The sequence below is a fragment of the Tiliqua scincoides genome, chromosome 1 (genome assembly GCF_035046505.1).
Source record: "Tiliqua scincoides isolate rTilSci1 chromosome 1, rTilSci1.hap2, whole genome shotgun sequence".
Lineage (NCBI taxonomy): Eukaryota > Metazoa > Chordata > Lepidosauria > Squamata > Scincidae > Tiliqua > Tiliqua scincoides.
In genome coordinates, this window is record NC_089821.1 from 39,299,484 (window position 1) to 39,313,936 (window position 14,453).

Genomic DNA, 14,453 nt, shown 5'->3' on the forward strand with positions numbered 1-14,453 from the left:
CGGGGGGGGGGGGTAAAATCTTCTTTGACCACAGATAGCAGATAGATGCCTTTTCACTTTTGAAAAAGCCCATACGTGACATCACTTCCGGTTGTGACATTGTTGCAAGGTGAGCAGCAAAGTTCAAAAGCAAACTCAGTAGGCAAGAGTGGTGATTGTCTGCAAGCTTTATTTCATTGCCAGCAACGGGCTTCTCAGGGACTCCTGTCCAAATGAAGAGAGCTATGGGAGCTATGTGGGAACTCCCAGAGCCTCCAGAGAGAGAGCAATGTTTCAGTGTGAACCTCTTGCTTATATAGCATTTTGGCTTCTTTGTTTGAAAATCTCACACTGTCATTGGCTGGGGTTATGACATCAGAGATGGAGGCTTTCTCAGGATTGGCTAGAGATCACATTACAAACATTTGATTGGTCAGTTTCAAGTTAAAAGTTCTAAAAAAGGCAAATACATACATATTTCAAAACCACTAAGTAGCACTGTTTACTCATTTATTACAGTACTAGGTTTGATATGTCTTTTGCAATTATCCCCTGACCTTGACAGAATTAAGCTAGCCTTTTGATTTTTCCTTTATTAATTCCCTTTATATGACTTTGTTATTGTGATGCATAGTGGTATATTTAATTCAAAACAAACCAATTTCTTATTGTAAATAAAGATTTTAAGAGACTTTTCTCTTTATTTCAATTAAATCTAGCCCCTCCTGTCAGCTTTTAGATCTGACAGAGATTCTCAGGAATGTTTTGCCAGTTAGGGGCTTTCTCATATTATCTTGTTCCTGTCCATTTCTGCTTATATGTTCCTGTCTGTTTCTGCTGATGTCTGTATTTGTCAAACCCTATTTTAATTAGCAACAGATTTACTGTCTCTGCCAAGGCCTTTCTTCCTATTAAAATGTCTCTGACCTGTGTATAAACCCTTAGTTATCTGCTATAACTCTTCCTAATTAATGGTGCGAGTGTATCCTGACTACCCCTTATCTGTCTCTCTTTGAGTTGTAATTCTTTCTAGTTCCAATTAAAAGTGACAGGCGGGACCTACAGAGTTAGGAATGCCCTTGCCTAGATAAGAGTCTTATCTGTAAACCGTAACTTCATACCACATTCCAGTGTTTCTTGTCAGACTCTCTTAATTAACTTTAGCCAGGCACCTGCCTTTTCAAGGTTGCATTAGAATTACATTTTCAAACTTATGGCTTAATAACTTTTCCCCTTTCTGTGTATTTCATGCTGTTACTAACTTTCAAACAGTAAAACATATTCCTAAACTATTACATGTGTTAATTACACTCTATAATTATTAACTATTAAAATATTGAATATTTGGCATTTCTGTGATGCTCTGGTATGTTGCTTTGGTGTAATGCATATACAAGACTCTTTTGACATGAAACTTTCTAATAGCTCTTCCCAGTGCATATTTTGGTTTAAAAAGAAAAGCCTGAATGTTTTAAAATGCAATAATGCTTTCTCCCTTTTCAATTCTCTGCTTAAAGCAACTTGAAAGTGGAATTTGCCTCTCTATTAAATTTGCTTCCAAGAGAAGCTTAAATCATCTCTCATGCTACCAATTAGCCTGACAGATGGAAAATCCAGCACCTTACTCAAACAGTGCTTTAAAGCCTGAACCCTTATCTTGTCCTTAGCATTCCTTAGGACTGATTTACAACCTGCTTGTTGGCTTTTGCTGTTTCAGGCCTGCTTCAGACAAGCGCAGTGATTTTTGCAAATTTGTTTGTGGGCATGCTAAACATAATAAGCATAGCATTTTCCTTACTTCTTAAACATATAAACTTAACTAACTCACCCATAACATTGCATTAACATTATTAACATAAGTAAACATAAATGATTAATTTCAGCATAATGGCTACATACACTCATAGCATGGCATAACATTTGCTTCATTAAACATTTGGTCTGTTAGCATGAGTGGCTTCATGGCCTTGTCTCAACATCACTTCCGGGGCAACATTTTGAGCTTGGCACCAGACTACACAATCATTAGCTATGCCACTGGGAAAGTGCATGCAACTTTCTTACAGCCCAATCCCATCCTTAGTCAGCCCGCCTGGTTCAGCACCTCTAACATAGCCTCCACTGCATCCTGGGGCTATGCAGCCCCAACCATTCTCTCCAACCATTCCATAGGCCTACTTCAACCATCCCTTATGGGCCTACTTGGATCTACTCTTTTGCCAGCTTGATCCCCAGGATTGCACTGCTGCCAGGAAAAGAGAGGTTTCCGGCTTACCTGAAGCCAGTCACAGGTTCCACAGGTGCAAGGAGCCCTGCAGATGCCTCTACAGCAGGGTTTCTCAAACTTTGAGGGAGCTTTACTCCCTCAGTAAGTTCTTGTGTGGGAGGGGCTAGGGCAGCAACGTGATCCCCAGGATCACGTCACGAAGGGGGGAACCTCTCTTTGCACCTGCTTCTTTTGCAGGTTCCAAGTGTTGGGGAGCGCTGTTCAGGGCTGCCTGCACCTCCTGCAGCCTGCTGCAGCCCAGTATCATGCAAAGTAAGGCACAAGCACACCCCCTCGCCCCCTTTGCGACACGATCCTGGGGATTGCGTTGTTGCCTTCCTCCCCTTCCCCCACCCCTTAAAGGAACGGGGGAAGTGTTACACGAACTGGTGGGTCGCAACCCACCAGTTTGAGAACCACTGCTCTACAGGACTCCCCAAGTCACAAAATGAATAAAAATTGCTATCGGAGGCCACTTCTATTTTCCATTTGCAAAACCAGAAATGGCTTCCAATTGTGATTTTTATCATTTCAAGGCTTGGGGAGCCCTGCAGAGGCATCCACAGGGCTCACCGCACCCTCCCAGAGGCTGGCTTCAGGTAAGCTAGAAACCCCCGCTCTTTCCCCGGCAGCAGCACAATCCTGGGGAATCCTCCTATCCTCCAGGCTCCCATTATTTATCCTATCTTGGATTATCCCTAGACCCTTAGGAAAGACTTTCAAGGACCATATGGGGCTGATGTGGGGATCAGGGTGTCATGCCACTTGCACAAGGTGGGACTTAATCACTTGAAGCCATTCTTCATGGATTTTCAATTTATTTTTTTTTGGCACATGCCAGATTAGCAAATCATACTGAAATTGTCCATTTAGACAGGAGTGGGGAGACAACGCAGTCCTCCTTCAGATTTTCCCCTTTGTGTACGGAACTCTCTGCCTGCAGATGCGTGTAAGGATTTCAGCGGCAGACTTCTCCTATGCTAGCCTGTGCACATAATGCCACATGTAGGAAAGATTCCAGATCACCCCCATAGCTTTTTATGTAATTGACATTCTTTAATTATGATCAGTAAATATGCCTCTAATTCATACATTTTCCATTCCATGTGAGAGGCTGCTATGCCTCAATATGCCTCAATAATATCCCAGTATGGAATATGTGGAATACATCCCTCTATTAGATACAGGGACTTCTCTTTGGCAAGCCAAACATTAGTGCTATATTTAGGTTTCTGACATTGCAGCATCTGTGTCACTTGCATATTAATAGCTTGCTATGCTCCTCTGTCCACCAGTGCATTTGAATCAGGGTAATGATGGAAAATTGCTGTCCTTTTCAATATTTCAATTGGCTCATGAAATATTATTTATATACAAAGAGAAACAGGAGTAAATTATAGATGATATTCTGGGTGATTTTACTGTAATTAATTATTGCATGTGGTCATGCATTATAAATTGATTCATGAGCATGTAGTGCAAGTAATGGATTTCAAGTAAGTCCAATCACTTTGCATATGATCAGATCAAAAAATGAATATACGGTTGTACAAATTAATGGCAAACCTAACTGCCACGCCCCTCCCATAATATTGTTGATCTTGGACCATAATCACCTGCTTGAACACTTTCCCCCAAAACAGGACATTAGAGACCAGCTGGTGACTCATACACAGTGGGATCAAGGAGGGGTTCTTCAGGAAAGGGTGGTCTGCCAACACTATAAGAGAAGGAGGTACTAGGCCCTTCTCCAAAGAGCACAACATTCCACAGCTGCACATTCAATGAACTCCTCAAAATAGGTTTTGGTTTAGGGTACATCACATCATGAATCCAAGTAAGCAGAATAAACTACCTCAATTGCGAATTTGTTTGATCCCTGTAAAATTTTTGTTCACTTGTTTTGCACGTATCCGTAGCTGTCATGACTAGAATTTCTGAGCAACTCTAAAAAATCTTTATTCATTAAGCTACAGCAGGATGGCCCCACTTTAACCGCTAAGGGGTCCACAATACCCTGGTGCCATCCCCTGAGGGTACAAATGCAGACGTAATTGGCAGTGATGTGATGGTGTCACCTCTGAGCTGCTGGGTTCTGAGCTGCTGAAGTCACTAGAAGGAGATGGTGGCAGGAAAAGCAGAAGGAGGAGAAGGTGCTGAAAACATTGGAACATTTCAATCTCTCTGCCATTCCATTCCTGCTTCTCCTTCTCCAAAGGAGAAGCCAGAATGGCACAGCAGGGAGATTGAAAAGCCGCTGAAGTAAGGGGAAGTGAGTGTGGCAGGCTTCTCGTGGGCCACCAAAAGAGACCTCATGGGCCCCATGTGGCTGCATGTTGGACCACTCTGATTTACATATTTGCATAGGGAGGGAGCTGTTGTTTTTGCCTCATCAGGTGGCTGGCCTGATGAAGATTTTAAAAAAATTAATGTTCTATGAAGGGAAAACAAGATTTATGGTCACAAGACACTTTTAATATACCCATTTTTGTTTTGCATTCCTTGTTTGGCTTGGGTCTTCTGGACAAATTTGACAACAGAAGAACACCAACATTAAGCTTGTTCCTAAAAAAAAAATGGAAAGTGTCTTAGAATTAAGCAAAAGATGAATTAATATTTTGCTTATGGGAACCATCAGATTTTGTATGAACAATAAGGTTTTGGAGGAAGATGGAAGAACATATAAGAAACTAATTAAAGACAGATAATTAGGGGGCTATCTTGAATCATTGCTATAATATCTCCATAGTAATATCAAATAAGTCCATCTGTTTTTGGTGTTTTTCTCCCCTCAGACATAGGAAGAGAGAAAGACACATATACAGATGATTCAGAACATGGGAATTATGATTCTCGTACAGATCAGTCTCTGCTTATTAAAAATACGCCTACAAGACAGAAACCAGAATCTCGGACTAAGTCATCATTAAAGGTAATAAACTATAGGATTGTGTTTTAAAAAATGTATTTGTGTTTCTGCTATTCTGAGGACTCAGTTTAAAATATGCATGGATGATTTCACAACAGAACTGTAATACAAATTGAAGACTAGATCATGATAACATCATGCAGTGGCATCCAACACACATCTTGCTGCTGTACTCCCTCATTGCCACCACAGAGGATGGGGCCTCCACTTGGAGCAGTGTGGTCATGCTGGGAAGGGGAGGGCCTTCCTCTTACCCATGGCATCCAGCCCCACGCCAGGTCTCTGTGGTGGCTTCACACTGGGAACAGTCGCTGCAGCATTCTTGCTGAACCGCCAGCTTACCAGGTAAACTGGAGGCTATCACAGAGGCTTACCTGGAGGTCCAGTAAGGATGCTGGCAACCTTGCGCCCAGCACAAGGCCACCACGGAGACAAGCAAGAGTCCTGATGACATCAACTCAGCTGGATGTGAACCTCACCCCTTTTGATCAAAATGGACAACTGGCTTAAGATCCTGACTATGGATGGACTCCCAGCTGCAAATTCATTGGATGGATTTAGGCAAACCCAGAGTCTCATCTGTAGCAAAGGGTTAACAGTGCTGCTCCGGGCTGCTGAGATTTTTTTTCCCTCCAAGGATTAATGTAGTTGTTATGCCCTATTTTTAGAGAATGGGCAGGAAATTCCCACTAAAAACAGAGATAAGCAAATAGCTTAATTACATTAATTTGCATATGCTACTCATTTTGAGTTAGGTCTCACAAAGTGAAGTTGGAAACTAGCAGCAGAGACAAAAAAAAAGTGGAAACATTGTGATTTTGATAGTAGAAGAAAACAAAAGCCAACACTAACAACTTGATTCTAACTAAACACCCCAATTCCTCTGCCATTACAGTCAAACCTATGAGGAGGCAGTCACTTCCTTACCAGGGGCAAACCTCCACTGCTTGAATGGGTCTCCTTGGATCTGCACCAGCAAAATGGGAGAGGAGAGTAAGGGAGAGGGAACAATGATTGGATTGACACAAGTTGCTGCCCCCTGGAACCATCCCTCCCCTTTGCCCTCTCCATTGTGTTCAGTGGGGCTTACTCAGGGTGACAGATACAATGGAAGACAGAGTGCCTATACCTTTAACTATTGCACTGAAGAGGGAATTTTGGCAGATGTAGCTTTCTAAACCCTTCCATGTTGAGCTGCACCAGTCAAAATTTCCTCTTCTAAACAATGGTTAAAGGTGTAGGCACTCTGTCCTCCAACATATCTGGTCACTCTGGGTTTCCTATCAGGAAGATGTGGATAGGACTGCAGCCACAATCAGAAAAATTCACTGCAGAGAAATAGACAAGGCAAACACTCCTTCCCTTCATGCAAAATTCCAATGCAGATTGCAGCTTCCCACAGTTGTTTTGTGTAACAAGAAAAGCAAAATAAAAAATGAAAATAAGAACCCTCAGGGTAAACACTAATGCCACTGGGCCAAATCCTATTCAACTTTCCATCCCTGGTGTAGCCGTGCCAATGGGGTGTGAGCTGCCTCCTGTGGTCTGAGGGCAATTATGGAGGCCTTCACAAGGTAAGAGAACATTTGTTCTCTTGCCTAGGGGCTGTATTGCAGCTACACTGGCACTGGAAAGTTGGAAAGGATTGGGCCCACTGTCAGTTGTAGTTTGATTCACAGACAGGCAGCAGTTTGTGTGATGTGTAAGATTTTGTGACAAGTCTTTCAAATGCTTCATTGCAGTTATAAACTTGTGCTGAGAGGTTGTAACTCCTGTTGATTGTGTTCTTTCAGATGAGCTGTTTCATAAACTGCAAACATCTTTTGCATGTTAATGCAGATTTATTTAGTCTCTGCCCACAGTGTTGGTGGTAGCCAAGTTTCCTCAGCTTGGGCAGGTATCAGGGATGCATTATTCAGTGTGAAGTTATTTACTAGTTCTCTTGGCAGAGGAATGATGAAGTTCTTAATCCCCTCCATATTGCCTTTCTTGGCCGCCACTGTGAACTGTAGGTCCTCAGCCTTTTTCTAACCTGTGTTATGGATATTGTGTGACTTGTACTTTAAATTTAATATACGTCTTTGAAAGGAATGGCTTGAATGGAGGTGTTTTGCAACTGGAGGTGTTTTGCAACTTTTTGCTGCAAAACAAACAGATTTGTAAAATTTTTCTGTCAGCCTGAGAGAAGGAGCCAACAGACAATAACCCCACATAGCTGCACATTTGCCTAACACAAGGGTGCCCAAACCCCAGCTTGGGGGCCACTTGCAGCCTTCAGGGACTCCCAATCTGGCCTGCAGGGAACCCCCAGTCTCCAATGAGCCTCTGGCCCTCCAGAGACTTACTGGAGCCCACACTGGCCCAACGCAACTGCTGTCAGCATGAGGGCGACTGTTTGACCTCTCGCGTGAGCTGTGGGATGAGGGCTCCCTCCACGGCTTGCTGTGTCATGTCTGTGATGCAGCAGCGACAGCAAAGAAAAGGCTAGCTTTGCTTTGTGCAAGGCCTTTTATAGGCCTTGAGCTATTGCAAGACCATTCATTCATATAAGTTCCATCTCTAAAATATTTATGTAAATTTATACAAATTTGAAATGTAAATTAATTCTTCCCCCCCCCAGCCCCCAACACAGTGTCAGAGAGATGATGTGGCCCTCCTATCAAAAGGTTTGGACACCCCTGGCCAACACAATGAAAATTTGTGGTCAATTGACACATTATATTACCAAAATGCAATTGGACACATATGCTAATAGTACACAAATAGAGGTCAAGGGCGCTTTGACCTCTGTGAGACATGGCTCACCTATCTCCCAGCTTGGTACCTCCAAAAAAAGGGAATCAGAGCAGGAGGAGCATAGAGGAAACTGATGAACAGGTGGGGAGAAAAAGGAAATGGTTGACTGATAGCCCAATCTTAGCCATTCCCCCACCCCATTGATGCAGCAGTGCCAAAATGGTTACCCTTGCATTCTATGGTGGGCAGCGGCAGTTGCAGAAGTCTCTCTGGGTAAGGGAACAATCTTTCCTTTACCCAAGGGTAAGCCTCTGTGACATATGGGGGTCCACTTAGACCTGCAACAGCTAAATAGCTGACATAGAGCCAAATCCTATCCAACTTCCCAGCCATGGTGTAGCTGTGCCAATGGGGTGTGTGCTGCATCCTGTAGTGGGAAAGTAGTTATGGAGGCCTCCACAAGGTAAGGGAACGCTTGTTCCCTTGCCTTGGGGCTTCATTATAGTTGCACGAGCACTGGAAAGTTGGAAAAGATTGGGCCCATAGTCAAGAACTTATAGAACGCAAAGTAACAATACTGTATATCATACAGTCAACAGCGGTTCTCAAATGGAGGGTCGTGACCCAGTTTTTGGTGGTTTGAAAAACCAACAGGGCAGATTAGGTTGTGTGCATCAAGGGTTAAACTAGCTGCTATTTGGGGCAGGTAGCACTGCTGCCTAATCACCTTTATAGCCACACACTTTAGCATTTATAAATCAGGTACCAGCCTCTAGGACATCTGAAAAGTTTGAGAACCAATGCTCTGTCAGAAGACCACATGCTTAAATGAGGTTGCATATAGCCTAAGTCAAGAAGCAACTGAAATGTCAGCCAAGAGTTCTAGCAGCCTGGGAAATACATTCATCCCCTCAGGCCATGCTTTCCAAATGTGAAATTTTCTGAGAAGTTTCTTATATGTTTCAGTCATCTGGGATCTCTTACCAGATCACATCACCTAGACTCCCTCCCACATGTGAGGGTCAACCAAGATACTTTCATTGCAGCACGTAGTTTCCCATCTCCATCTTCTCTTTCCTAAAATTTCACCCATGTGATTTTCCAGTAGCTATTGGGAAAGTCTCCACTATTCTCCTAATGATGCTGTTTTGGTCCTAAACCACATGGGTCATGCATTTTGTTTTGCAAACTTCAAATATGCAAACTTTAGTCATGCTCTATTATGACCTCTGCTTGGCTGCTCACTCTAAAAATACATTTAGTGGACCATAGTGGAGAGTTGGCAAGTAATGCACAGGATTATACTTTTTTTTGTGGGCTTCCCCTTCTAGATGTTGAGGAACAAAGGGCCAGCAGGGGATGGGTTAAGTAGCACCTTTCCCTACCCCTTCTCCACTGCAAAATGCTAACTCACTTTGTCCTGGGATGGGAAATGTGATCTCTGCATAATGTGCAGCTTGTTCCGACACCTATATTGGGCCAGTTAGGATGATACGTGTCCCACCGACCCCCACTCCATATGAATAGGATGTGAATGCATCATAAATGAAAGCATCCTGCCCCCTCCCATGGCATTCCAAGATAAACTTGTCTAATTAGATGAGTGAAGTATTTCATCCAGACTGCCCCTATGTGATTAGATAACCATGCTTTTGCATGCTGGGTTGAAATGTACATGTTCACGGTAGGCTCACATCCTAGTTCCATGGAACAAAGACTGATGGGACACATCATCTGTATAGGCCCAAGGTATTTTTAGAGACAAACATAGCATAATGCACAATGGCCATATGTGATGTTATCCAGACACTGGTGCTTCTCCAAAGGATAACTTTTTTGTTCTCCAAAGGTTCATGATTGGCTTTAAGAAGCAGAAGGAGAACACTAAGACTGTGCAGGAAGGGGTCCTGACTGGCTGAAGCAGTGAAGACATTTCCTCCTAGAACAGTGCTTCTCATACATTTAGCACCAGGACCTACTTTTTAGAATGAGAACCTGTCAGGACCCACCGGAAGTGATATCATGACCAGAGGTGACATCATCAAGCAGGAACATTTTTAACAATCGTAGGCTGCAATCCTACTCACACTTACCCAGGAATGTCCCATTGACTATCATTGTTAAAAGAATATACATAGTAGCTTGTTAAAAGTACAGGTCTGTAACATTTCCCCAAATGCAGTCACATTCCATGGTAGCATCAAGTCTAACACATTAGAAACAAAATATTGAAATTAATGGGGACTCACCTGAAATTGGCTGGCGACCCACCTGGCGGGTCCCGACCCACAGTTTGAGAAACACTGTCCTAGATGATCCTCACCTGTGGCTGCTTATTGGCACAGACAATCAGGCAGATGAAGTCAAGTGTTGGCAGGCTTGCACAAAAGGTTCCAAATCTCACAAGCCAACTACTCTTGTGATGAACTGCTGAAACTGGAGATTATTTATTGCCAAGAGCAATGTCACGATTCATCATGTCTTATCATATTTCCAGTTGTCTGATCCTTGACAGGCCACTGCATAATGACTTCTTGGAAGCTGTGTTACTGTGTCAGCAAAGTGGGCGCTAGTATGGCTTCCCATAGAGATGAAATGCTCCTGTAAGGTACCTGCAGGGGTGTATGCTCTACACGTATTCAGCTCAGAGTAAACAGGCATGGCTTGTTACGTAATCTTTACAGGTGCTAAAAGCCTCTGGTGAGTATTTCTTGAGGAAATCTCCAGTTGCCGTCATGACATTTGGTGCCAGTATTTTAAGTTTTCAGGCTAAAATTCTGGAACATTAAAAAAAAAAAAAAAGTTGTGAGTAGTACAACATTGACCTGTATATATTAGGAGACTACTTTTGCCTCTTTCACTGCATTTATGGATATATATGTAGTTAAATGAAGCCATATATATCAGTGGTTCTCACACATTTAGCACCAGGACCCACTTTTTAGAATGAGAACCTGTCAGGACCCACCAGATGTGATGTCATGACTGGAAGTAACACCATCAAGAAGGAATATTTTTAACAATCCTAGGCTACAATCCTACCCAAACTTACCCAGGAGTAAGTCCCATTTACTATCATTATTACAAGAATATACATAGTAGCTTGTTACAAGTACAGGTTTGTAACATTTCCCCAAATGCAATCACATACCATGGTAGCATCAAGTCTAATATGTTAAAAAATAAAAGATTGAAATGAATGGGGACCCACCTAAAATTGGCTCATGACCCACTTAGTGGGTCCCGATCCACAGTTTTAGAAACACTGATACATATGATAAAATAAAAAATATAAATAAAATAGTCACACTTTTCAGAATGTATCTTTCAGTAACACAGAATCACTAACAACAACAACAACAACAACAACAACTGTCTCTGTTTGCCGGGCAGCCCAATCCTACCTAACTCCCCATGTGGCAATGCAACGGTGCCAATGTGGCATCCACTGTATCCTGCAGGGGAGTTTTGGTATGTTGAGACCTCCTCGGGGGAAGGGAATAATAGTTCCCTTCCCTCGTGTAAGCTTCCGCTGCCAATATGGGTCACCTCACACCTGCACCAGCAACATCGCTGGCACATTGACCAGAGAAGGTGATTTGGCTCAGGAAGGGGGTTATGATTTGGTGAGTACCATGCTGCCAAAATTGTCCCCTTCCTGGGCCTGATCTGCCTTCCTCCCCACCCTGCCACCTCCCCCTCTGCCCACCCCCTGCATCATTCCACGCCCTCCTGACATGAGAGCTGGTGCAGTTATGCTTGCAATTGCTGTAAAGCTGTTTATACCACCAGCAGACTTGTTTCTGTGGCACAAACTGCCCACAGGATTAGGCCACTAGTATAGCATTTTTCCTCTTGGCATGCTTGTGCCTCTTTTGTGTCTTTTTTGTTTTTAGATTCTGTATCCTCTGGGACAGGAATCCATTTTTTTCATTTATTGTACTGTGTAGTCATTCTATGAACTTTTTCATTGAAAGTGGCATGTAAATATTAGTAATGATCATTTAATCATAGTGGCGTTTTAAAAGTTTTAAAAGGAAGAGAAATTTCTCATATATCTGTTCATCTATCACATATCCCACGTTAGTCAAATTCTTCCTTTAAGCCAGGCAGAGTAACTTGTCCCCTTTAATCTCTTGAGGCAGCTTCCACTTGATTCATCCCCATTTTACTCATTTCCTTAGATGTACAAATTAAGAATTGCATTTGCCTAGAGTGCTTTCAACACCCTCTGAATGAAGTGGGATCTGAAGAGTCACATCAGATAAGTTACATTAAGGCAGGATGTCTCAACAACTGCAATTATGTAACCAGAAGATAGAATATGCCAAGCACAGTATGATCTGAAAAGAAAATAATCAAAGATGTAAAGCATTTTGATGGAAAAGTGTTAACTGGTGAATTCAGTCTGAAAATACAGTCACAAATAATGTTAATACAGGTGTGCACCACTTAACAACCGTTTGCTGAATGACGGACTGCATTTATGATGGCCCATCATATATGCAGCACAATAAAGATACTCTTAATGAGGCAATTGCATCTCCCATAGCCTGCAGCAGAGTGTCTGTTTACACAGCAGAGAAGCTCTTAATGCAAAGAAGAGGCAATCTGTCTCCAGTAATCTGTGCTGCCAGCTGGTTTCTGGCTGGGAATGTCTGTTTTCACAACAAAGAAAATAGTTTGGACTGAATGTTCACTTAATGACCTAATCGCATAGCGACATGGATAGGGGGCCATATCCCCATCGTTAAGTGGCGCACACCTGTAGTTTGAATGAAATGGTGGTGCATGGAATGAAGAAATGAAGTGTCGTGCTTTGATGAATGCCGCAAGTTTAATTTCATGTACATTTCTCATTTATTTTTGATTTTGGTTTTATAAATGACTCACTTGAGATAAATTAGGAAATTATTTCCCCAGGAAAATTCAACAATATATCATTGCTGAATAGCTGTTGTGTTTTAGGGAAAAAAAATTGTTCTGAATGTGAGAAGTTCACAGATTTTCATGCTGAACAAAACGTACCCATTCTTAGTAGTGCTGTAATTCTCAGTATGCATAGTCTAGTAGCAAGGGACAAGAGATGCCCTGGTGTGCAGGGCAGAGGAGCTGATGATCTGTAGCTCTGACAGCATCTATACATAGCAGCTTCCATCAATATTTACTGAGAAAGGGACAAGATGACTGTTTAAAGACCAGGAAGCACAGAGTTGGAAGAAATGAACAGCTCTCACAATGAGAATGATTTGTATTGGAACTAATGGGATTTTAAAAAACTTTTTCACAAAAGGTGATGGTGAGAAGTAGGTACTGGCACCACCTTTCAGTGGTGGCACTGTGACTGTGGTACTCCCTCCCTTATGCTTGGAGAACTGCCCCTTCCTTAGAGATATTCTAGCAGGAGCTGAAAACTTTTTTTTAATGGGGGTTGGGGCTGATTACTTTTTATTTTCCATCTGCTGCTTACCTTTCATGCAGTACTTGTTATGTGATGCTTTTACTGCTGCTATCAGGTTGCTTTTATTAATACATTTTTATTTAAAGAACAATTTCTACTCTGCTTCATTCAAATGTGAATGTTTTGCTGCCATGGGTTTATGGGTAGATGGTGTACTGGCATTTTATGGACTTTTTGGGATCACTTTATTGGAGTAAGTTTTATTATTGCATTCTTTTGTTTTACTGATTTATTCATATTACATTATTTACATCTCTATTCTATATTACATTATTTACATCTCTGTTCCTCCCCCACCCCCGCTGAGCCAATACATCTGTGCCACCAGAGTGCGCATTGCATCTTATAGGGTGGGTTGTCATGCAGATCTTCTCAAGGTAAGGGCACACTTGCTCCCTTACGGGGTAAACATCCACTGTGCTGGAGCTATTTTGCTGGTGCAAATCTGAGTGGACCCTGATAGTGGATCAAGGCTGGGAAGGGGGGGGGATATATCAAGGGAGCTGCTGCTGCCAATAACCAAACCAAATGGTGTCTGCTGTGCATTGCCATCACTGCCTGGAATGGCAGAGTGGGAAGGACCGCTTACCTGGGGCATTGCAGCACCTGCAGTATTTAACCTTTTACTCCCCCCAGCTACACTACTGCAACAACATAAGATGAAGTGATTGGATTGCAAATGGGCCACAAATGTATTAAATTTTTTTAAAAAGTTCTGCAGGCAGTCCTAACTGATTCCCCAACTCTTGTTTAATATGGGCTTCTGCCTTGGAGGAAAGAACTAGAGTAAACTCTCTTGTCATCCATCTATTTTGGGAAACCCTATCCTTACTCCAGGCTGTTATCACCCAATTGTGATCCTAGTTCATCACCGCCAACCTATTATAATGAGTTAAGGAAGCTCAGAATTGCATCACCTCCATAAAACCATCCAGGCTTTGAGGTTGACTCTACATCTATGGCTCAGTGTCTTCCCATTTCACATCCCAAAGCTAAACAACCTCTAGGATTTGGTCTGTGACCCCCTTGACCCATCAACTTAAACTTAGGTGCACACCACAATTCTCCTGCTCTTAGTCCCT

At 42.5% G+C, this 14,453-nt stretch overlaps 1 protein-coding gene across 1 annotated transcript in view; it reads left to right on the plus strand.

Moving 5' to 3' along the window:
• Positions 1 to 14,453, plus strand: part of ANO3 (anoctamin 3) — a 295,226-nt gene that overhangs the window by 174,689 nt on the left and 106,084 nt on the right. The window contains exon 4 of the mRNA XM_066626992.1: positions 5,041 to 5,177. Within this exon, the coding sequence (XP_066483089.1) occupies positions 5,041 to 5,177 (137 nt within the window). The remainder of the gene's footprint in view (positions 1 to 5,040; positions 5,178 to 14,453) is intronic.